The following is a 23,789-nucleotide window of genomic DNA, read 5'->3' on the forward strand; positions in this document are numbered from 1 at the left end:
CACATTTATACCCTGGATATGACCTATGACCAACTTTTCATGGCCATCATTCTAAAGGACATACTCTCTTACAACCTCCTGCAACTCCACAATCAAGACAATCCCTTGGATGACTTTGTTTAGTTCCAAAGCCAGCACAGCTTTCCTTTGTGGTTAACCCATTACAGCAGCCTTCCAGACAGTCTCCTCAAACTCTACTTTACATCCAACTCTCCTGGGCAGCTTCATATCTATTTCTTCTCTGCAATCCAAGCTGTCAGAATTCCAAAAAGTTTCAAAACTAGATTGAATTCTAATCTAATAAAGACTAAAGAAGAGATCAAATCTACAAATGTTGGAATAGAGCCGGCTGGTGGCATCATCGCTGGACTTTGGGACAGAAGGCCCCGAGTTCGAATCCAGCCGGCTCCCGTGCATGCTTTCCTTTCCATCCGTGCTGGAAAAAACTAAATTGCCTGCTCCAAAAACATCAACAGCAAAAAAGTTGACGGTCTATGCTCTCGCATGAGTTAAAAGGCAATTTATCTTTCTCTAGAATAGATGTCTCTGATGTAGCAAGTTAACAGATTATTGAAGGGACTGTTGCAATTCACATCATTTAGCTTAGCATGATTCAGAGAAGGTCAAAACTTGTGCTTTTGGATAATGCAAGAGCAGGTTGAAGAATTAAGAGTGACTGGAACAGAGGAAACAAGCTTTTGGCTGCTGTAATTCAGCACTCAGAAACAGGAGTTGCTGGCAAGAAAGCCCCAACCGGATAAGCTGATAAACTACATTGTAAGAGGCTGATTTTATTAAATTTGCATGTCAATAATCCTCAGCAATATAAGTTTTATAGCTCTCTGAATTGTAACTTTCCTACTCAAGGTCTTCTTTATGTAGGACTGCAAACCAGTAACCCTTTGGATATTTGGAATGTTTACCACCTCTAGTAAAATGCATTGGGATAAGCTTTTAGTTAAGAGCACTGTGTAACCCACATATATTCTAAGCAGCATTACAGTAACTAACAATCAGTACAGGATGGAATACATTGATTTAAACATGTTAGTATTAGAAATGTGATAATGATTAAGTTTAAACTTCACAATAATGTGTTAACTTTAAAATGTTATTTGCCACAAAATTGAACAAATTATTAGCAGATTATATCATGAATTAACTACAAACATCTCTTAAGATTTAATTACGAAAAAACTGTCTGCTTATTTGCCAAACAAGGTGGTCAACAGAGGCTTTCCTTTCTGTTTCACAATATTATATTCCTTTAACTGACAGGAAAACGGACCAACTGATCAGCTGAAATACCCCAAGTTACAGAGTCTCTTGTGCAGACTGACGTAATTTCAGAGTAGCTCATCCACAAATAAAATCGTATGCTAATGCGTCAGGAACAATGGCACGAACATAAAATGGAAAGACTGATTGACAGAAAGTCAGATTACAACACTTGTTGAAAACAAGGTAACAGATTAAAATTATACTGGCTTGAATGTAGTTTTACTTAATCGCTAAGAATGAAGTTATTTTCTTCATTGCCAAAGCAATTCAGAGAATTGCCTGCTTAGATTTTCAAGATAGACGAAGTAATTTTCTGTTATATTTTTCACACTGAAATACCTCCTTGCTTGTCAAAGCAATATTGGAACAGAAATTTTTGAATTTGCTCCCATTAACAGTGTTTACATTCCAAATAAGTTATTATTTTTAAATAAACAGAATTTACAGGAAAGAAGGCAGCATTAAAAAGTCTAGGCTTAGAATGCTTTTTAGCTCTTCCTCCACTCACATAATAGCAAAAGATAGCTAACCATAGGTTAAAAATAAATTACTGTGCCAGAATGACAAAAAAAAGAATCTTTATATTAAATATTGACTCCCAGCTGTTTTTGCCCAAGACCATGGTGGTTCTGTCCCAGAGCAAACCAGAATCCAAATAATGATCAAAGATGTGAATGAAAACGCACCTTAATGTACATCAGGGCACAGTCAGTAAACTATAACTTGACTGCAGTAATTAAATTTCCCCAAATCCTTCTCAAGAACAAGAGTCCTGATGAAGGATCTTGGCCTGATACGTCAACTGTTCAGTATCCTCAGAGTCCCTCCAGAATGTGTGTGTTCTCCTCTGGCTTTCCAGCATTTGCAGAATCTCTTGTGTTTATAAGAACAATGGTAGAAGAGACAGCAATCAAGTGAAGTATTAGATCAAGTGGCTTAAAGCTCATTCCAAGAGGCTAGTTTTTAAACCAACTTCAGAACAGAAGAGAGCAGTAGAAAAGAAAGATCCATGTGACTTCAACTTAAACGTACTGAAAGTATTTAGAGACTTCTCAGTTATAGCAGGCACTAAAAAAAGGCAAATAGGTATTTAACATAGATTGGAAAATCTTTACCTCATGACAGGAATGACTAAATAGGTTGTCCCTTTCTAGCAATAACCCTTAGTCCCGAAGTAGTCAATACTGTTCTGCAGTGTTACCTGCTATGCTCACGGGTCTGGATGGAACCGGAGGTGGGGGTCTCAAGGGTCTTGGAGGCCTTACTGGCTTTGATTTTGGAGACGGTGATGGAGTATTTCTGCCATTCATATTGTGTTCATCAGCAGACCCAGTGTCCATTGAGCCTTCTTGTGACATTGCATCACCATTTGCACTGCAAGAGATCATAGATATTTGAAATTCTTGGTGCACGTGGAAGGAAATGGAACCCAAATGACATCCCCAATGCCAAACCATCAACAATAAAACATTTAAAATGTTTGCATTATAAGATATGAGAGATCTTCACACACAAACATGCAGAGTGAGAATGCACAACCATTTTCTGGTAAGATGGCGGTGCCTCTCTAGGTCCAACCAAAGGTGCAATAGTCTATGCTTTACATCAGTTTCACGATCACAAGAGAGTGTTGGATATTAAGAACATCAAGGACTGCAGGTCTACCTCACTAGCGAGCTGCAGGACAGCCCTGGAGGTGGACTTGTTGTGCTCCGTGTTGCAGGGCGCTTCAGCCACCCAGGAAAGGCAGCACCAATGATGGTCATAATCCAATGCACAGGACAGGACTTTTTTGTTGAGATAGCAAGACTACAATGAACATTGGTAATGTAGAATACTGCGAATCTGATTTGCTCGTTCATTGGCGGTGGAACTGCGAGACCTTGGTTGTGGCTGTTACGAACCCCGTAACTGGGTCACTAACCAACAAAGATAGAGAGGTCCGTTGAAGTCTGATGGTACTATTTTTAACAGTATTTATTAGTAAAAATACACAAAAATAATATCAATGCAAACATACAGATAATATACGTCGTCAATACTAAATCTAAAAGTGCAGGTATAATAATAATCAATAAAAAATAAGCTCTATCGTTGTCTAGGGATAATGTATTGTCCGATGGAAATATAAAAGTCACTCAGTTCATTTAGGCTGCAGCCTTTGGTTGGAGTCAAGAGAGAAGATTTTTAGAAACTTGCCAGCTTTTCCTTTTTATGATTTCGATCCTTCGAGAGTTCCGTTGGTGTGGCCGGTCACTTATGGCCTCTCCTTTAGCTAAGCCGTTCTTCTGTGGTAAGGCCCCAATCCCAGGCAAAGGGAAAGGACGCACGCGAGCCCCCCCCCCCCCCCACTGGCTGTCGCTATTAAACGCTGTCACGGGATTTCTAGCGTTTCTCCTGGTGCGTCTGAAGGGGTTGTTCCCCAGACCCTCTTTTATCCTTACTCACGGGGTCTCAGATGTCAATCAGGTTGGGATGATGCAATCCCTCAACCAGACCACTCTGGTCATCGCGAGGGCTTCAATGAATAGTACAGTACTCAATACACAATTCCATCTCCAAGAGACAATAGCCGTTATCAAGGGTTCCGCCTTGCTGAGGCCAGGACACATTCCAAACCCTGTGTATTCTGGACGTCTCCCTCTTATTTCCTGGGTCCCAGACCCGAATTAATAGCGATCTTGCGATTCTCAAAAAGGAGGGGGCTACTTTGTACCCTTCGGCCCCACAGAGTTGTGGCACATTCGTAACACCCCCTTCCTTCAAAGATTTTTACCATTGGTAAAAATGAATTAATACAGAGTCTTACAGGATTTTGGAATCTAACACAATACAAAAGAGTTTTTTTTCTACAGAGTAATACAGTTATACATTCAATTCAGCATCTAAACAGTTAACGATTACATTGTCACTTCCTTTAATATCTTAACATCTTGTACCTGAATAAAGTCTTGTAGCATCAGACTCCAATCTAATAACCACCTATTTTTATTCTTTTGTTCAACAAAGGAAAAACTAAAGAGTTGTGATCTTAGCTTACGTGTATACTACAAAAGTTCATGCAAATATTAATCTTTATCGTACTTTCAAACTTAACAGTCACTCTTCCATGGGGGTTGTCTTTATTATTCACATGCTTTGTCGAAATTTCTTAAAACCGGATCCGGTTAGTTAAAACGGCATCCCGTCAACCCTCGCCCCTTTTCCAGTTAACTCCCATGTGGTTAACTTGTATACTAGTGTGGAATAGGCTTTTGCATGCTTCTTTCACAGGAGCTATTTTGTCAACAATGTGTTCCAAACTTAGACCATTTTCCGAATTTCCACACAATACTTTAATTTTAAGCAAGTTGCTAGTTTTCTCTTCAGGACCCTTCATGCTATTAGTTTTCAGTTTAAACTGTTAGTCCAAACAGCATTTCAGATGCTGCCTCTTCACAGCACACTCTTGAATAACAATAGCGTGTGGGGCACCTTTACATTCCAAATCAACCTGTAATTGATTCGCAGGCAAGTGTTACCAAGCCATTGTCTCTGTAGCCTGGTTGCTGCTTCTGACATCAATCCAGACTTTAAATTTTCTTCATTCAATTTAGGAACTACACTTTTCCCTTTTCCTTCAATAATAATATTCACCTCACCACCTTTTATCTCCTCACTAACTTTTAACACACCTTCGAACACAACCAACTGGGAATTCTCTCTTCCCACTATTACCAAGGTTAACCCTTTCTTCACTGAACCAAGTCCATCTGACCCACAAGGACTGCATTCCTTTTCAACTGAATCAAATACCTCAGACTTTTTCTGAGCTCCATTACTAGGTTCAGTACCACGTGCATCCACATCTTGAACACACCCAAATGGGACATTTGCCTCTTCCAGGCTTTCAATACCCGTACCCTTTTCAAATTCTAAATTCCCCTGATCCTCCCAGTTACTCTCTGGGCAACTCCCTTCCGGAGTAAACTCAACCCCGCGAGCTGAAACAACCTCATCTGCCAACCCAGCAAGGTAATGGCATCCTTTTCATCTAGGAATGCCCTCATTTTATTATCGGGAACACCTTTAGAATTTTCAACTTCTTCAAATCAGACAGATCATCCATGTCCAACTCTGGACCTTTTAACAGCCTTATCTGTTTCTCATCTTTACTTCGTGCCTCTATAAATTTCCTCCTGGCTAAGGGCAGGACTACCTCCTCTCCCTTACTCTTTTTCACTTTCCTATTCTCCGTTTCTCCACCCTCTAAACCAGTGGTTCCCAACGTGGGGCATACACCCCACGGGGGGGGGGGGGTAATTTGATTTTTAAGGGGGGCAATTCAAGAATGAGTTACTAACAGTGAATTTTTACTAGTAAGTCTGTGTGAGTTTGAGTGTGTGTGAGTTAATACATATGGGTATATACAGTATGCATACATAAAAATACTTGTATATACATGTGTAATTGCGTATGTACTGTATATATAGTGTATCACCATCATTACAACCATCAAATGGCTTTCATAATTAAATTAATGAATTGACTGATGTAGGAAGGAACGAATGAACAAGTCCAAACACGTAAGAAACTTGTATGAGGTCGCGCCAATGCTGCTTTTTGCAGTAGCTTTCGGTTCTTGGTGGTGTGAAGGTGTGTACATTGTGTCATCTCTTTTAAACGGTGTATCTGTCTTTGTATGCTGTAGAAATGAATCGGCATTGTTTTATTTATTTATTATTATTATTTTAATATCACTTAATGTTCTTTTTTTTACAATTTCTTAGTAATTTCTTCCTCAGAACTTTAACAGTCCTTTGGTTCTTTTATTTTTCTCTTTCATGAATGTTCTTTGGAAGCTTGTTTAAACCAAGTTAATGGTCTTTTAGGCTTCCTCCAGGTGAATAGGAGTTCACTTTTTGAATAATAAGAATTATATATCACCACAGGGGGCATCAGGATTTTAGAGGTGATTAGGTGGGGCATGGCCAAAAAACAGGTTGGGAACCACTGCTCTAAACCCTCTTGGTACAGGGTCGGTAAAAACGTCTCAGCCAAATCGATACTGGCCGGATTTAAACTGGTCTTGTTCTCAGCAGCCTTTCTCCACATGCTGCGAGTGATCGTGCATGCGGGATAGATCTTGGAACCTAGGGGCGGGTCCTCAACACTTACAGACTGGCTCGTCAGCTTCACTGCTGACCAAACCTTACCACCGGCTAAATTGTTACCAAGAAGGACATCCACATCAGTTCTCGGGAATTCTGATCACACCCCTATTTCAACTGGTCCAGATACCAGCTCACAATTTATAATGATCCTATGTAAGGATCTGTCCCTTTTCCTATGCCTCTCAAAGCTACCTCTGCAGTATTGCGACCAAAATCCAGTACCTTACTGCTAATCAATGACAGCTCAGCTCCCGTGTCTCTCCAGATCCGCACTGGAACTGGTGTGTATCCCTCTCTCACAGACACAGTTCCTTCTGAAATACACTTCTCAGACCCTTCTCGTACTCTGTCTACCTGGGGCTCTCTCGTTGATTTACTGATCACCACAGCACATCCTGTAGGGACTGCTGCTTTCCATTTTCCTGTCTCCTTCCTCGGAGCAAGGCACTTTGATGCAATATGACCCACCTTTCCACAATTAAAACAGGTCAAGCCAGGACCTCTCCTGCCATCTTGCCTCTCCTCCTCAATTTTACCACTAGCTCCCGGAGGGATCTCTGCCTCAGCCAGCGGGTTTTCTCTACCGTTCCCACGGTCTCTCTGGTAACTTTTATTTGAGGAAAGCTTTGTCTTGTGGGTTAGGGCATATTCATCTACGAACCAGCATATTCGGATATGGACTTATTCGGCTTCTCATTCAAATACATCTGGATATCATCTGAAACACAACCTGTAAATTCCTCAATCAGAATTAACTCCCTGAGACGCCAAAAATATTCTTCCACTATTTCTGCTGCACACCAACAATCCAAGAGCACACCCTTCTCATAGGCAAACTCGGTATATGTCTGATTCCACCCTTTCTTTAAATTTCTGAACTTTCGTCTATAGGCTTCAGGTACCAATTCGTAGGTCTGAAGAATGGCCTCCTTTACTTTCTCATAATTCTCAGACTCTTCTTCCTCCATGGACAATGCCGCATATGCCCGTTGTGCCTTCCCTTTTAAACACACTTGTAACACCACCACCCACTGATCTCTGGGCCACTTCTGACTCACTGCCACCTTTTCAAAATGCAAGAAATAACTATCAACATCCGTCTCCTCGAACGGAGGTACTAACCTAAACTCCCGACTAACATTAAACCGCTCCTCTCGGTCTGACCCTTGAGCTCTTCGCTCTTGCCTTAACTTCTCCATGTTTATCTCATGTTGCCTCTGTTTCTCTTTCTCCTCATACTCTCTCTCCTTCTCGGCTCTTTCCTTCCCCTTTTCAGCCCTTTCCTTCTCTTTTTCAGCTGCTTCCAGCTGTTTAAACTTAATTTCATGCTCTCTCTGCTTCTCAGCTCTGTCCTGCTCTTTTTCAGCTCTTTCCTTCTCCCTTTTCACCTCTAACTGCTTTAGCTGGAGCTCATACTCCCTTTGCTTGTCGGCTCTTTTTACTTTTCAGCTGCTTCCAGCTGCTTTAACTTAATTTCATGTTCCAACCTTAATTTCTCCAACTCTAACTGAGCCGTCCCACTAGCCAGTGCCTTTTCAGGGATATTTTCCAATACCTCAGCAGAAAACACATTCTTCACAATATAATATGGCCCTCCGCACCTCCCACTTTTTCACTGACAACCTCACCTCTGCGAGGTTTAGTCCTTTCACAATATTTATCAAGTCCAACTTTGTGGCAGCCTCTAGCTGCCGGGTTTTCTATAAATTCATCCACGCCCATCTTTGCTGGTCTCCCATCTGGCTACCCACGCAACCAGACCCATGTCTGGACTTAAGCCCGATTCACTGGCCCTCCAATTTGGTATCAAATCTCGAGACAAGATCCCCACTTTGTTACGTACCCCGTAACTGGGTCACTGACCAGCAAAGATAGAGAGGTCCGTTGAAGTCTGATGGTACTATTTTTAACAGTATTTATTAGTAAAAATACACAAAAATAATATCAATGCAAACATACAGATAATATACGTCGTCAATACTAAATCTAAAAGTGCGGGTATAATAATAATCAATAAGAAATAAGCTCTATCGTTGTCTAGGGGATAATGTATTGTCCGATGGAAATATAAAAGTCACTCATTTCATTCAGGCTGCAGCCTTTGGTTGGAGTCAGGAGAGAGATTTTTAGAAACCTGCCAGCTTTTCCTTTTTATGATTTCGATCCTTCGAGAGTTCCGTTGGTGTGGCCGGTCACTTGTGGCCTCTCCTTTAGCTAAGCCGTTCTCCCGTGGTGAGGCCCCAATCCCAGACAAAGGGAAAGGACGCATGCAAGCCCCCCACCGGCTGCTGCTATTAAACGCTGTCACGGGATTTCTAGCATTTCTCCTGGTGCGTGTGAAGGGGTTGTTCCCCAGACCCTCTTTTATCCTTACTCACGGGGTCTCAGATGTCAATCAGGTTGGGATGATGCAATCCCTCAACCAGACCACTCTGGTCATCCCCTGAGGGGCTTCAATGAATAGTACAGTACTCAATACACAATTCCATCTCCAAGAGACAACAGCCGTTATCAATGGTTCCGTCTTGCTGAGGCCAGGACACATTCCAAACCCTGTATATTCTGGACGTCTCTCTCTCTCATTTCCTGGGTCCCAGACCCAAATTAATAGCAATCTTGTGATTCTCAAAAAGGAGGGGGCTACTTTGTACCCTTCGGCCCCAGAGAGTTGTGGCACATTCATAACAAGGCATGGACCAGGCCCTCATTCATGCCTTGGGGTAGGTTGCCTGTTGCCACCGCCGAGGAAGGAGACATCAGAGGTGGTTGAGCATTGCTGGAGCCAGCACTGGCTACCCATCATTGCTGCCTTCCAGAGTTCACTCACAGGAAGACAAGTTGAATTGCCCTCATCTGCAGCTGTGCTGCATGCAATGAGTAACTGCTGTGGGCTGTTCTTGCAGAAATGGCTGCAGAGCATCAAGCATGCACCATTAATCTGCAGGCCATGATAGGGGACTTGTTGCAACTGTATGTTTTTCTGCTGTACTGGTTTTGTGTTTTCAACTTGGCCCAAAGGAACGCTGTTTTATTTGGCAGTATTTATGTGTATGGTTGAATGACAATTAAACTTGAATTTCAGCTTATATTGGCTGCTGCAGCATTTGATTAAATAGAATAATTATATTAAAACAGTATTAAGCAAACACTGGTGCAGCTCAACAGATCAGGCAGCATTTATGGAGGGTTATGGACAGTCGACATTTCAGGTTGGGATCTTTCATCAATTCTATCATACTGTAGCGGTGTGCTACACGCAGCGCTAAAATTACGACACGGAGTCGGTAACTGCAGTCGAAAGAAAAAACTTTATTCGAAAACTTCAGCCTCACTTTTAAGCCTCCCTCAACCGGCCCCCCATGGCGCAGAGGCTCCAAAGCTCTGTGCTCGCAAACCCCCGTAGGCTATCTAATTGTGAGTTGGTTCGGATGCGCCAGGAAATGGGTCGCCACAATACCTTCTTTTGCTAAAATCTAAAGTAATCATCTTAGGCCTTCTAACACCTTGAAAGCAACCTGTGTTTATATGCCTTCCCTACATTGTTAGCAGCTGCACTAATTTATCTTTCACAATAACTGAGAACAAATTATTTGTAATTTGTATAATGAGTAATAATTTTTAGAAATTTAGAGAATGTTTGGGAAAAATGTAATGGCTTTGAAATCCAAATTTATGACCAACCCTAATCAGCATTTGTTCCCATTAACTTTTTGCATTTTTAGTGAAAACATATAGGAATATAAGCATCCGTTAGTCTCGTGAGACCATGGATTTGTGCCTTGGAAGGTTTCCAGGGGGCTGGCCTGGGCAGGGTTGTATGGGAGACCGGCACTTGCCCAAGCTGCAAGCCTTCCCCTCTCCACGCCACTGATGTTGTCCAAGGGAAGGGCACTAGGACCCAAGCAGCTTGGCACCGGTGTCGTCGCAGAGCAATGTGTTGTTAAGTGCCTTGCTCAAGGACACAACGCACTGCCTCAGCTGAGGCTCAAACTAACAACCTTCAGATCACTAGACCAATGCCTTATCTACGTGCCAACACGAGTGAAAACATTAATATCAGTTAATCTGTGCAACTCTTTCTAATAGGGCAAAAGGGGAAATCAGAATCACAATCACTTTATTGCCAGTATGTGAAAACATACCAGAATTGATTGTGGTTCAGTGCCAAGCATAAATTACAGAACAATACCATATCAGACAACACAATAGCAACCAACAATTTACAAGACAATAGTGCCAACAGCCATGAGCAATCAACAATAAAGCTGGTGCTGCACAGTGCCTTGATGTACTCAGAAGTCCCAAGGTACTTCTTAGGAGCATAATCAAGTAAGATCTGACACCAAGCTATGTAAGGCGCTGCGAGGAACATCAAGGAGTCATAGAAGGCAAAGGAATCATAAAATGGAACATCTCTGGCAATGATAAACACTTCATAAAATATCAGATTGCCAAGGTGGGTGAGAGGCTTCTTCTTTCTTCTAAGTGTGAATTTACATAAAGGAACAAAGTTCCAATCTTGTCCTGGACAAGAGCATTGAAAACAATAGGTTAATCACTTGGTGATGGAGCTTGGATGTGCAGTATCATACAATCTGAAAGGGTCAGGAGAATCAAGCATAAGGTACAAGTGGTCATCCTATTTTTTTTAGTTTTGGATAATGCAGAGCCACTCCTGGAAACATATCAAAGGGTAATTTGAAGTGGGCTTGGGAAAAAGTACTATTTATGCATAGGAAATAGCACTAAAGTTGCCTTGGGTGTGCACAATACAACTGCATTAAAACTGGGTACAACGTAACAAGGAGAAATAATACTACCATGTTGGGATTGACGTCAAAGCTTTGTCAGCTATAAGGAAGTTCTCCATTCTCTGCCATTTTGAATTATTGCTTGACTGTGGATAATCATGATGATCTGTAAAACTGGGAGTGTTCTTGCAGAATCTCAACCAGAAATGTCAACTACAGAGATGCTGTCTCACCTGCTGAATCCCTTCAGTAATTTGTTTTTTTGTCCAGATTACAACATCCGTAGGCACTTGTGTTTCTGGGATTCTTCCAATTTGTTTTTCAGGTAGCTGTATTATTGTTGGGAACTGTAATTTCCTTTGGGATCAATAAAGTTGCCACCTATCTTGAAGATAACTAGAAGATCGCAACTCTTACTAAATCTTACCTTGAGGGATTTAGTATATATGCCTCACTACCATATCGGGAGCCTTCATTCGTTGAGTTGCCTGCAAAATATCAAACAATGCATTATAGTTATTAGAATTAGCTTATTCGTAGATGTGGGATGCAGGGATGAATATAGGTTTGTTTCCACTACCCGTGCCAACTATTACAAAGCCATTTGAATGCACCAACATAACAGTAATACATCAAATAATCTATTGACTATATATATGGTACTGAGCAGAAGTCTTAGGCAAATATATATAGCTAGAGTGCCTACGCCTTTTGCGTAGTACTGCATTTATCAACCTGACGTGGACAGTGAGTTTGTAATGCTGCTGCTAGCAAAGGATGTTGGGAATGGCGAGGATGGAACACCAGGGGAGGGGTGTTAGACAGGTGGCAGAGGAGGAGTGTCAAGGGCAGGGAGTGGCACGGGTGCAGACACACCCAGCTCTGAGACACGAGACAAAAGTCTTAACACTGAGGATGCGTTACTTGGAGGTGGAGCACAATATACATCAGAGCAATGCGGGGTCATTATAACATTACGTAAATGGATATGTATGTCTGATTTAAAAAAAAATCAAACCCGAGATATATATTATTTTATGTATACACGGTAACTCATGGAGTAACAAACACGCAAATAGGCCCAACCTGTACATCAGTGGAGCGGCAACATGCAGCAGCAGTGGAGGGAAGCGGGTGGTGGTTACATCTTGGGGGAGGGATCAGGTTGTGGGCCCTCCTGTAATTTTAGCTTCTTCTTCATGTAGGTGTTGAGATTGGACTGCATTAAGTTTCCTCTCAGTAGCTGGAAATCATGTTGAAAACACTTCTCTTTGTCTTATTGAAAATGACCCTGACTGGGAACAAAGCAATGAACTGACCCACGATTTAACTGATCATGGTGATGCTAGAGCTGAGGAATTTTGTGGTGACGTTTCTTGTTAGCATTTCTTCTCCATTTGTGTCCTCAGATTCACCCAGGATCTGCTCTGCCAGTTCTCAAAGCTCTTCGTTATTAAAGCTGTCACCATGGGAATGCAGGAACTCTTTAACATCGCCATCATTAACATTCTCACCCTGTATCTCTTGCAGTTTCACCTCCATGCTAATGCTTTTCTTAGACACATTAGATGCACTACCCTCACTGGAAGTTGCAGGCCATTTCCAGAAGTTATGGGTGGGGAAAAAAAAGGAATAAATTGGCGAGGGAACAAGAATGCTTGTGCACGCGGAGGAGGCACAGTGTAAACTAACACGTGATTGGCCATGAGTGGTTCAGAACATATGTAAAATGCTCTCATTGGCTGATTGAATGTTTACTGTAATGGCAACTGCTCTTCAGAAATTTTAAGTGTTGCTTCGAATGAATTTTTGTCATGTAAAAAAATTCAATAAATAACTGAATAACAACATTGCAATGAATCAGCGTTATGCGGAGTCTGAGTGCAGTGCAATACTGTGCAAAAGTCTTAGGCGCAGAAACATGGCTCCAGGACAACATCCCGTGAACCATGCCTGGCTATGCCACTCAGGGACTTGTGATAATTTTACTTTTGTGACTAAATGTGCTATCATTACAATATATGGCATCAGTGACTATACTTACTGTATCTTGGCCCTGGAAGAATGGGGTTTCGTTTAGCTGTGTGCATGTGCAGGGTTGAATAATTGAACTTGAACTTGAAATTGAAATCCAGGATTTGTTTCATCCATGTGCCACATATTTCCTAGCAATCTTCACAGAAATTAATGAAAGTAGTAGTCCAGTCAACCCCTAGTAATAATTTATAGGCAGATTTTTTATATAGACTATTTTCAAAATGTCTCCTGCTATATAACGACAGCAAACAGACAACTGGAAGCATTTATGAATCAACTTAAATGTCTTGCATGTTCTGGACAAGCGAGTTTGGAGGATTGAACACTGTATTAAGAATTATTTCAGATGCATTTCACATTACGTTGGTAAAAGGGGTTTAAATTTGCTCACTCACTTGCTGTACTTGCTGAATGTCCATTGGTCAAGACTTCTGGATCAACAGTTAACCCATCTAGAGAGACAATCAGCTCACCCCCGTCCATGATATCACGATCATTGTTGAGTGGTAACTTTATAACCACATTGTCAACTAGGAAAAGTTAGAAACAAATATCAAGAGAACAACACTACACCGAAGGGCATTATTATTGACATTAATCAAAATGTCACAAGGGTCTGTTATATTGGAAAATAAAAGTGAACAAAATAGCTTGAGCAATTAAAATTCTTGGAATTTCTTTAGCCAAAGGAACTCTGCCATGGACAGTCCCAAGCCCGGCCATGAAAGGAGATGTATTGGGGATGCGGCTAGCAATTCCATCCCATAAAAAACCCAGAGCTACAAAAAATGTGAACAGACCTCATCTCTGGGAAAGGAAGGACCTTTGCTTGGAACAGGTCAGGCCCTTCAGCCCACAAATGTGTCGACAATATAACCTACTCGAGAAGCTGCCTAGAATTTCCCTACCGCATAGCCCTCCATCTACCATGTAAACTTAAGTAAATAAGTTTAGCTAGAGGATGATGAATCTATGGAATTTATTGCCACAGACGGTTGCGAAAGCTAAGTCATTGAGTACATTTAAAGAAGAGATTAATCAGTTCTTGATTAATAACAGCAAAGGTTACTGTAGGTTTTCTGTGTTTCTATGGGAGAAAGCAGGAAAAAAAATGAGTTTGAAAGGGATAATAAATCAGCCGTGATTGAATGGCAGAGCACACTCAATGACCTGAATGGCCTTAGTTAATCCCTGTGTTTTATGATCTTAAGCCATAATGTTACCATGAGTATTCATTGATTGGGTTATTTATCACATCTAGTATAAATTAAATAAAAATCACCTGTACAAGATCATTAAATGTCAAAATGCACAAGTTATATTATAATTAGATAATAGGACAAACTCCAGTTTCAGTACAGCTTATACATTTACTGAGATAGGTCAGTTTTTAAAACAACAAATCTGGAATATTTCTGGACCCATACTTTAGAGTTTCACAGTGCGTCTTGCCACGAGATTCCCTACTTGGAAGAAAGCCTTGGCTTCCAATCAAATGTTGAGAATCTGAAGCATTCATTGGGCCAAGCACGTGCCCTCAAACCACATGAGGATTTGGGATGCCCGCCAAGACAGCTGGAGAAAACAACTCTCCTACTTCTCTACAACATCCTCACATTATTTCAATTATATAATCTCCTCAAAGCTTCATATCTAATAGTAAATCAGCCTCTCCCTCAACTCTTTGGCCTTAATAAAAACTTTCAAGTGTACTGTGAATTTTCTGACTCTGAACCCAATTAAAAGCTTACATAAAATTTAAAAAGATACCCTCCCTGTACTTCACCAGCAGTTACAAAAATGGGTAAATTTCTATCAGAAATGTGGTCTCTTTTTAAGGCAGTCATTAGTTATTGAAAAGGAAGAAAATACTGTTAGAAATCCTACACGTAATCAATACTACTTCCTTCAAATTAACTTTCAAACAATTACTCATTTAGTTTGAAAGTCATATAGATTTGACCCTTAAAGCCACACCACGTTACAGGTGAATGTGATTCCGCCTGTTCTTTTTGTTACCATGGGCAACCTCAACTTGCCAGCTGCTTGGACAGCAATGAATATACCCAATCTAAAAGCATGGTCTGGATTTCAACAAAAGTTATCTACAAGGGGTGATTGATATGCTCGTGGCCTAAGGTAGGAGGAATTAATTTCAGAAAACTTAGGACATTTATTTTTCAAAATAGTCCCCTCCTACATTTACACACTTAGCCCAGCGGTCCTGGAGCATACGGATCTTGGACCTCCAAGAAATGTCCACAGCAGGGGTGATTGATAAGTTTGTGGCCTGAGGTAAAAGGAGATGAGTCATACAGCTCTTGTTACATGCACATGCAGTTCATCTCTGAGTGATTATGCAGAAAGTTTGAAGTTAATAACTCATCGAGGTGATTGATAAGTTCATAGTCTAAGGTAGAAAGAGATGAGTTATCAATCACCCCTCATATAATTTAAGATTACTAATTTTCGGGCGTTGGGGTGAAAATATGTTTCTACCAAAGGAGGCACAAGGTGCTCCTTCCTCCATTAGTCTGCAGGTCACCCTTGGACAAGGTGTAGCACTGCTTAGCCCCTCCCCACAACCCCCCGCCAGGTTGTTGGGAGCAGCTGCTGTACATCACAAGTCCTGGTTATGTGACCACTGACCCCAGGTAGACAATCTCTGAAGAGATTGATAATGGCTGTGTTGTAAAGACACTGCCCAGAAGGAGGCAATGGTAAGCCACTTCTGTAGAAAGATTTGCAAAGAACAATCATGATCATGGATAGAGCAACAGCATGAAAGGAGTCTTCTCCCAGGCAAAGATCCCTCGTTCAGTAAACAGATTAAAGATAGACGCTGAAAAATATCAGAAGAATCCCATTCACCAAAACCGTGGTGTGGCTGTGTAGGTGACATATGACATATTGTTTGACTTTTAAACTGAATCAATAATAATTTTAAAGTTCATTTCACTTTTTTGAATGGAGTACAGTCGGCCCTCCTTATCCACGAATTCTGTATCTCGAATTCAACCAACCGTGAATTGTGAAAACCCAGAAGTGCTCTTCCAGCACTTGTTGTTCGAGCATGTACAGACTTTTCCTGTCATTATTCCCTAAACAATGCAGTATAACAACTATTTTACATAGCATTTACATTGTATTAGGTATTATAAGTAATCTAGAGATGATTTAAAGTATACGGGAGGACATGCGTGGGTTATTGTAGATTGGGATCGAAAAAAATTGCAAGTTCTCTTACTAAGTTGGAACAGGTACATCTGGTATTATTTAGCGTTAGTTAGTCAAATGTTTGCCATAGTATATATTTTACCTTTCTATGCATATAAAACACTTAAGAACGTATGTTTCAGTGCCGGGCTCGGGGTGCCGGGTTAATGTGGAGGATCAAAAATCCAAAACCCCAAAATTACACCACTGCGTTGCTTAGTAATAATTGTAACTTTCATCGGGGCACAGCATTTCTCATTTTATCCTTTAAAATTATTCCGATTGTTAACCAATGTAGCCTAATGCTTTTCCAATGACCGATGGCATTTCACCTCTTTCCGATCGCTTTATTATCTTCACTTTATTTTCAATCGTGATTACTTTCGTGAACAGAAACACTGCAGATTCAGACCGCTGCCGCCGGGTCCTAATGTCTACCGCACTTATACAGGCTAAATAAGGTCTGGGGTTCCGCAGGGTCCTAAGATCCACCGCATTAAGCCAGGTTGAATAAGGGACTTGAGCATCCGCGAATTTTGGTATCCGCGAGGGATCCCGGAACCAATTCCTCGCGGATAAGGAGGGCCGACTATATTGAGAACAAAATGTCCTTCTTTAATATGATCCATTAACATTAATTCTCAGATTAAATATCCCACAATATATTCAGCAAATCTGCAGCTGCTGTTAAAATAAAACAAGCAAAAATTAAAAGAAAAATGCACACAAAATGAAGTCATAGAGAAATACAGAAATATTTCAAAGCTATAAACATTTTTAATCTCAGGGCTCAAAGGATAGTGAAGGACCATTAAATCGAAAATAGATGGTGTGTGGTTTGGCACTGAGCCAGACTCTAAAGCCACCTAAAGTTTACTCACTGAGTCGTAATAAAATCAACATCGAGTCAAACAGATAAAATAAGTTGGATTTGCATAGTATCTTTAAAACAGTAAAACCAAACTGTACTGAAGGGTTATCCTTGATGGACTGACAAACATTTACTTCTGAAGTTCTATTACAAAAACAGATTATTTGGTCATGATTATTGTTTGAAGAAGTTTGTGTGATGGCTGTCATGTTTTCCTCAAGGCAACTTCAAAATAATTTCACAGGCTGAGAAGTATTTGGCAATACCATGAAAGGGATGTGAAAGAACCATAAAAATACACATTAAAAAAGATATAACTGAGAATTACTGCACAAAATTTAATAAGGCTATTCAAGGGAAAATTAGGTCATGAAAGTTTGCTCAAAACTACAAGCAGCAGTTTAGGGAAGGAATTCCAAAGTTTGGGCCCTAGGCAGCTGAATTGTCAGCACTGGATGGAAATGCTGAAGCTGGGCTCAGAGTAGCTGGGTGGGGCAAGGCAACTAATCCTCTTCACACAAATCCTGTTCTGCAGCTATACGGGACAGGTTTGGCTACAGTTGTTTCTATGTGTAAATAACGTGTGACATGACAGGCAGGCTGGTAGCTTCAGGGAGTTACTGGAAATACATAGCAGTTTGCTTCTACCTGTGCCTCCAGGAAGGAAGCAAGAAAGAAACTCAAGTTTAACTGAACTTGAGTAGATTATGGCCATGCAAGCAGTCTTCCACATATTAAAAATTTAAACCTTCTTTAGGATTTGAGTTGGTTTACTACCAAGAACATCCAAAAATCGCAGGAACTTTGGACGAAAATTAACCATGTAAAAGAAAGCATGAAAATGGCTGAAGGTGGGGCAAGAACAAATTGTGCATCACAGTCAGTTACATTTTGGAAAGAACAAGAAAAACTTTGTTCTTACAAGACAAGCTTTTAAGGAAACACTAGTTGCATGAGGTGTCCAGTTCCAAAAAAAAGGCTAGACCCAAGAAAGATAGTTATCCACTCAAAAGACTCATGATAATCTTTTTTTCTTCTGGCTTTGAGCATCTTGGATTACATCCAAGATGTTATACAAATATAATTTCCGGTAATATAGATTTCAATGCAAGGAATGCCAAATTTTCAGCTCACTCTTTCTCCTTTTGACAAAAGAATGTTTCAACTGATGAACTAAAATTCATCTAGATTCCACTGTGGAGTTGACAGCAGAGAATAAAATAGTGAAATGTCTACTACATTAAGGACTGGTTCCTTCATTTCTTTCCTTATCCAGTGTCCCATTGTCATATCACAGCTGGACTGACCCTTCAGTCAGCAAAAGGCTGCACAAGGAGCAGCCACCTGTGCCATCTTTATTACTAATCTCATGAAATGACAATGAAAAACAAAGAGTTGCTCTTGACAGATGGCGATGGCAGGTCTGCCAAGTAACAGGACAAACTCACATTTCATATTATTAGATTTTAATGTCTCACAGACGTCCAGAGTGGCGCATCCCAGCAAGACATCCGATTTCAGCGTCTGATGGCTCCATACTCGAAAATGGATCATGCTGAATGGTGTTACAATCCTGTGTCAATGAAAGATAATGAACAAGTTTAAAAAATAAAACCCTCCCATGAAATGAACTCCAGCATGAAACTAATATTCCAGAGGATATGGGAACTGGCGAAAGAAAAAACAATTGTCGGTAAGAAGAAATCCCACTTAAAACAAACAATGTCGCCTTCACATGCTCGACAGGGTACCAAACCATACTGATAAGATGCCTGATTTGAAATACACCCTCTCAGCATATGGTGACAAAGCTCATTTGAGAGCCAAATCCAGGAGATATACGGTATGAAACAGCTAGAACACCCTTAATCCTGAATTCAATTATGCAACAGCCATTGCATTGGATTAGCAGTTTCTCAGCATCAAGGATGACTTGCTTCCATGTCAGTTTTGTGGGATTGAGGCCAATATGGGAATGTCAAACTCTTCCAAAGGCGGATGGATTGGCAATGTGGCAATAATGGCCCAATATCTCAGCATGTTTCCATTAGTTGATTATTTCGAGACAGATTAGCACCAGAAATGAAAAATGGATTCCATTTAATTATGGATCATGGATATTGGATTCCATTTAATTGGGCCATCAATTAATCAGGACAGCCTCTTATTTGGGACAACTCTTAAGGAGCTCTTAAGGAACTAATTAAGAGTATAGTTGGGATTCCTTTTGTTTATTTGTGACACTATGACGCTTAACTGGGAAAGCAGACCACCACCGCTCAGTTTCTAACTAGTGTCAGATGCGTGCATGTGTGTTCAAAAAGCAGTGACTTTTATCACTGATAGAAGGTGAGAAATAAGTAGAAAGCCAATTTTGAACTGCTTTACTCACTGCAGTTTTAAACATTCAGGCTTGAAGATGCCAGAAACTGCCAGGAGTGATAATAAGATGATTTCACTACTTCAAGTTAGCAGCTACATGATGAATTCCTCCATCAATAACTATTTGGAACTAATACGCAGTTTTATAGCACTGTAGTAGTATTGATAGTGCTCTATTTTGTTCTGCATTTCATTTAAATATATGATTTGTTACTCAGTTAAAAGGTAGTTTGTCTTTTTATATCTTTTTAACTATTTCCATAAAACTTCAGATAACTGGGCAGCTGCTTAATTGGGCCAAAATGTACTGGTCCCAATGTGCCCCAATTAACTGGAATACACTGTATTAGAAACTGAGTTCATTTTCTAGCAACCTTCAAAGAAGATAACTGGTTGGCTGGGTTACTTGGAACACAAATCTACATTATGAGTTAAATTGATATTTCTTCAATTTAGAAGGATTTTTTTGTTAGGGATACAAGACCTTTGTTGGACCCCACTTGAAATACTGTGTTCAGTTCTGGTCACCTCATTACAGGAAGGATATAGATACTATAGAGAGAGTGCAGAGGAGATTTACAAGGATGTTTCCTGGATTGGGGAGCCTGCCTTATGAGAATAGGTTGAGTGAACTCAGCCTTTTCTCCTTGGAGCAATGGAGGATGAGAGGTGACCTGATAGAGGTGTATAAGATGATGAGGGGCATTGATTGAGTGGATAGTCAGAGGCTTTTTCTCAGGGCTGAAATGGCTAGCACGAGAGGGTACAGTTTTAAGGTGCTTGGAAGTAGGTAGGAGGAAGATGTCAAGAGTAGGTTTTTCCACAGAGTGGTGGGTGTGTGGAATGCACTGCCAGTGATGGTGGTAGATGCAGATACAATAAGGTCTTTTAAGAGGCTCTTAGATAGGGACATGGAAAAATAGAGGGCTAATGCTGTAGGGAAATTCTAGGCAGCTTCTAAAGTAGGTTACATGTTCAGTACAAAATTGTGGGCCAAAGGGCCTGTAATGCGCTGTAAATTTTTCTATGTTTCTATAGAACTGGATTCTGGCCATAAATACCAACTCTCCTCCAATTCTAGAATACAATATCAAAATTTTTTTAGCAACCTTAACAAATAAATCATGTCATGCCAATTGGGTAGGGCTTGGTTAGACCATGTAAAACTTTTGGAGATGGCACAGCAGTGTTGCAGTTGATATAATATTAATGCAGTGCCTGTGACCCAGGCTCAATTCCAATGCTGCCGTAAGGAGTTAGTACATTCTCTTAGTCAACATGTAAGCTTCCTCCCATTTTCCAAAGAATTACAGCTTAGTAGGTTCACTGGTCACATGGGTGCATTTGGGCGAAGTGGGCTTGTTGGGCCAGAAGGGCCTGTTACAATGCTGTACCTCTAAATTGGTGGGGTTCCCAACCTGGGCTGGCTGGTGGTATAGTGGCATCAGAACTGGACTTTGAGGCAGATGGTCCAAAGTTTGAATCTGGCCGGGTCCCAACCTAGGCAACTGCGGAAGAAAGGCCTGGCAAACTACTTCCATGTCTTACCATGAAAACCCTATGGACAATTGCACTATTCATCGGGTCACCATAAGTCAACGGCACTCAACAACCTTTTTTATGCCACGGACCAATAGCATTAAGAGGTCCATGCTCTAAATAAATAAACAAACAAACAACATTTCAATACATTGCCCTTATTTTGCCCTTCCGTTTTTCAACACCGGGATAAAATGTTACGTTAATCACAATACCATCTAAATGTAACAGCATAAAAAATATCCAACATACACTGTGACATGCTGTTTCCATTTGGGGTTGTGTGTGTTGGTAAGCTTCTCAGTTTTCTTTGACTGGCCGTCGACAGCCACTTCTACGTAGGGACTGGGCCCAAACCAGTTCTTCTTATTTTCTTTGAGCTTTGCACAAATGACTACAACAAAAAATGGAGAAATCGTCCTAAACAAGAAGTGGAATGACTCAACCATAGAGCAAAGCCATCACAAATGTCACAACTGCATGCTTTGATGCAACTTATGAAATCGTGGATCGCAGTACTGCCAACACACATAGAATCTTTCATATAGCAAATATTAAATGACCCAAACAACGTGGACAAAGTGGCCCAGCCCAGATTTTTCATGATAGTCAGCACTAGCAAAAAGAAAACCACATTAGAGAATAAGCACATGGAAGTGATTACAAGGTGGTGGTGGTGTCAGGATGGGGACACTGTAGACAACCAGAATTTACGTTAAGGGTGAAGATGTCACTTCTGATGACAGGAGTATCCTATACCATGCTCTGATATCTTTTCTCTCTCCTCCAATTTTTGATGTAGATGTTTTTGCCCACATCTAGATGGTTATGCATGGGTCTCTCCAAAGTTACAATCCTGTTGAAAAAGCTGTTAGTATCAATTGAAGAATTCTCAGATGATAATTTATCTAGAGGAATAAATTTTGCATGGTGTCCAGAGACTGCAGATGCTGGAATCTGCAGCAACAATCTATTTGCTGAGTGTATGCTTCTGGCATTCTGCTGCTATAGCCCATCCACTTCAAGGTTTGACGTGTTGTACATTCAGAGATGCTCTTCTCCACACCACTGTTGCAATGTGTTGTTATTTGATTTACTGTCACCTTCCTGTTAGCTTCAACTGGTCTGGCCATTCTCCTCTGACCACCTCATGAACCAAGTGTTTTTGGCCACCGAACTGCCAGTCACTGGATTTTTTTTCCCTGTTTCACACACCACTGTCTATAAACTCTAGAGACTGTTGTGCACAAAGATCCCAGGATATCAGTTTCTAAGATACTCAAACCACCCTGTCTGGAACCAACATTGATTCCATGGTCAAAGTCACTTAGATTTCCTCTCCATTCTGATGTTTGGTCTGAAAAATAACTGAACCTCTTGACCATGTTGCTGCCACATGATTGACTGGTTACACACGTACATTAACAAGTAGATGTACCTAATAAAATAGTTACTGAGTATATATAACAATTCAATATACTAAGATTGCTCAAAAGTTGTAACACAACTGAGGAAAAAGGGATATTGTGTCCACTGTATCAACATGTAACCTAACGTATGGCAAAGGCACCTATTGAAAATTTTCAGAAACTTCAACCAGGATTGGAAGAGGAGAGAAAAATCAGACCCATACACATCACTACCAGCTGGACTAGAGTGACAATGATACAGGTTACCTGGTCACAGCTGATGCAAACTTGTGAAAAAGGAGAAAAAATAAATAAATCAAATATGAAAACTGGCAGATCTCCATAGCAGTGCATAAATTAATCCTCCTCCAGACCCACCTTTTATCCCAAGTTGCGATCTTGTTGTATGGTTGCTTGCTGAAGAACTTGTACCATTCGTGGCCATGGCTCAGACTATGTGTGAACCTATACAAGAAAATCAGTTAAATTAAAAGCACCATTTCAATAAAGTGTACAATTATTGCATTAGCATAGATTAATCCCATTTAATATCATTAGCATTGCTGTGCGCTGAAGGCACTGTGAGAACTGCACAGAGCGAAGCAAGAACATAAAACAAACTAAGTACAGGGGCAATGATGCAAATTGCTCTCTTCAGCTGCGGGGTACAGGAAAGCAGGGACAAAATAATCAATTGGACTATCACAGAACTTAAAATTTAAAACTATCAGCAGATTTACATTGGCCAGCATCACTGATCGCAACCCAGGAAGTGGTAAACTATATAGCTTGTAAGGACAGAAATCAGATCAGCAATTTAAAATTAAAACGTAGCCAGATATGATCATTAATCAGCTTTCCTGCTCCCAATTTCTAGTCCAGTTCATCATGTGCACTCACTGCTCTTTATTCATCTACTACAAAGAGCCCATCCAGCACTGCAATTCACAGGCAGCGAGGCACAAGTCCAATCTGCATTTCCTTTAAACTGAACATAATCTCGTCAGCTAGATCAAGTAGATCTAGAAGTTCAATATTATAGCCATTCAACTGTATTCAAGTATACTGCCAAATGAAACACAGTTCCTCTGGACCAAAGTGCAAAACAGTACATACAACACTCACAATACACAAAGTAATATTACCACGA

General features: G+C 40.6%; 1 protein-coding gene across 2 annotated transcripts in view; it reads right to left on the bottom strand.

Moving 5' to 3' along the window:
- LOC132399947 (E3 ubiquitin-protein ligase Itchy-like) overlaps positions 1 to 23,789 on the bottom strand; it is a 150,640-nt gene that overhangs the window by 82,974 nt on the left and 43,877 nt on the right. For both annotated transcript variants that reach the window (XM_059980915.1, XM_059980916.1), the window contains 6 exons: positions 23,018 to 23,104; positions 21,483 to 21,624; positions 18,758 to 18,882; positions 13,618 to 13,752; positions 11,613 to 11,673; positions 2,483 to 2,655 (listed from right to left, as the gene is read on the bottom strand). In XM_059980915.1, the coding sequence (XP_059836898.1) occupies positions 2,483 to 2,655; positions 11,613 to 11,673; positions 13,618 to 13,752; positions 18,758 to 18,882; positions 21,483 to 21,624; positions 23,018 to 23,084 (703 nt within the window). In that variant the 5' untranslated portion in view covers positions 23,085 to 23,104. The remainder of the gene's footprint in view (positions 1 to 2,482; positions 2,656 to 11,612; positions 11,674 to 13,617; positions 13,753 to 18,757; positions 18,883 to 21,482; positions 21,625 to 23,017; positions 23,105 to 23,789) is intronic.

Source organism: Hypanus sabinus, chromosome 9, assembly GCF_030144855.1.
Source record: "Hypanus sabinus isolate sHypSab1 chromosome 9, sHypSab1.hap1, whole genome shotgun sequence".
Lineage (NCBI taxonomy): Eukaryota > Metazoa > Chordata > Chondrichthyes > Myliobatiformes > Dasyatidae > Hypanus > Hypanus sabinus.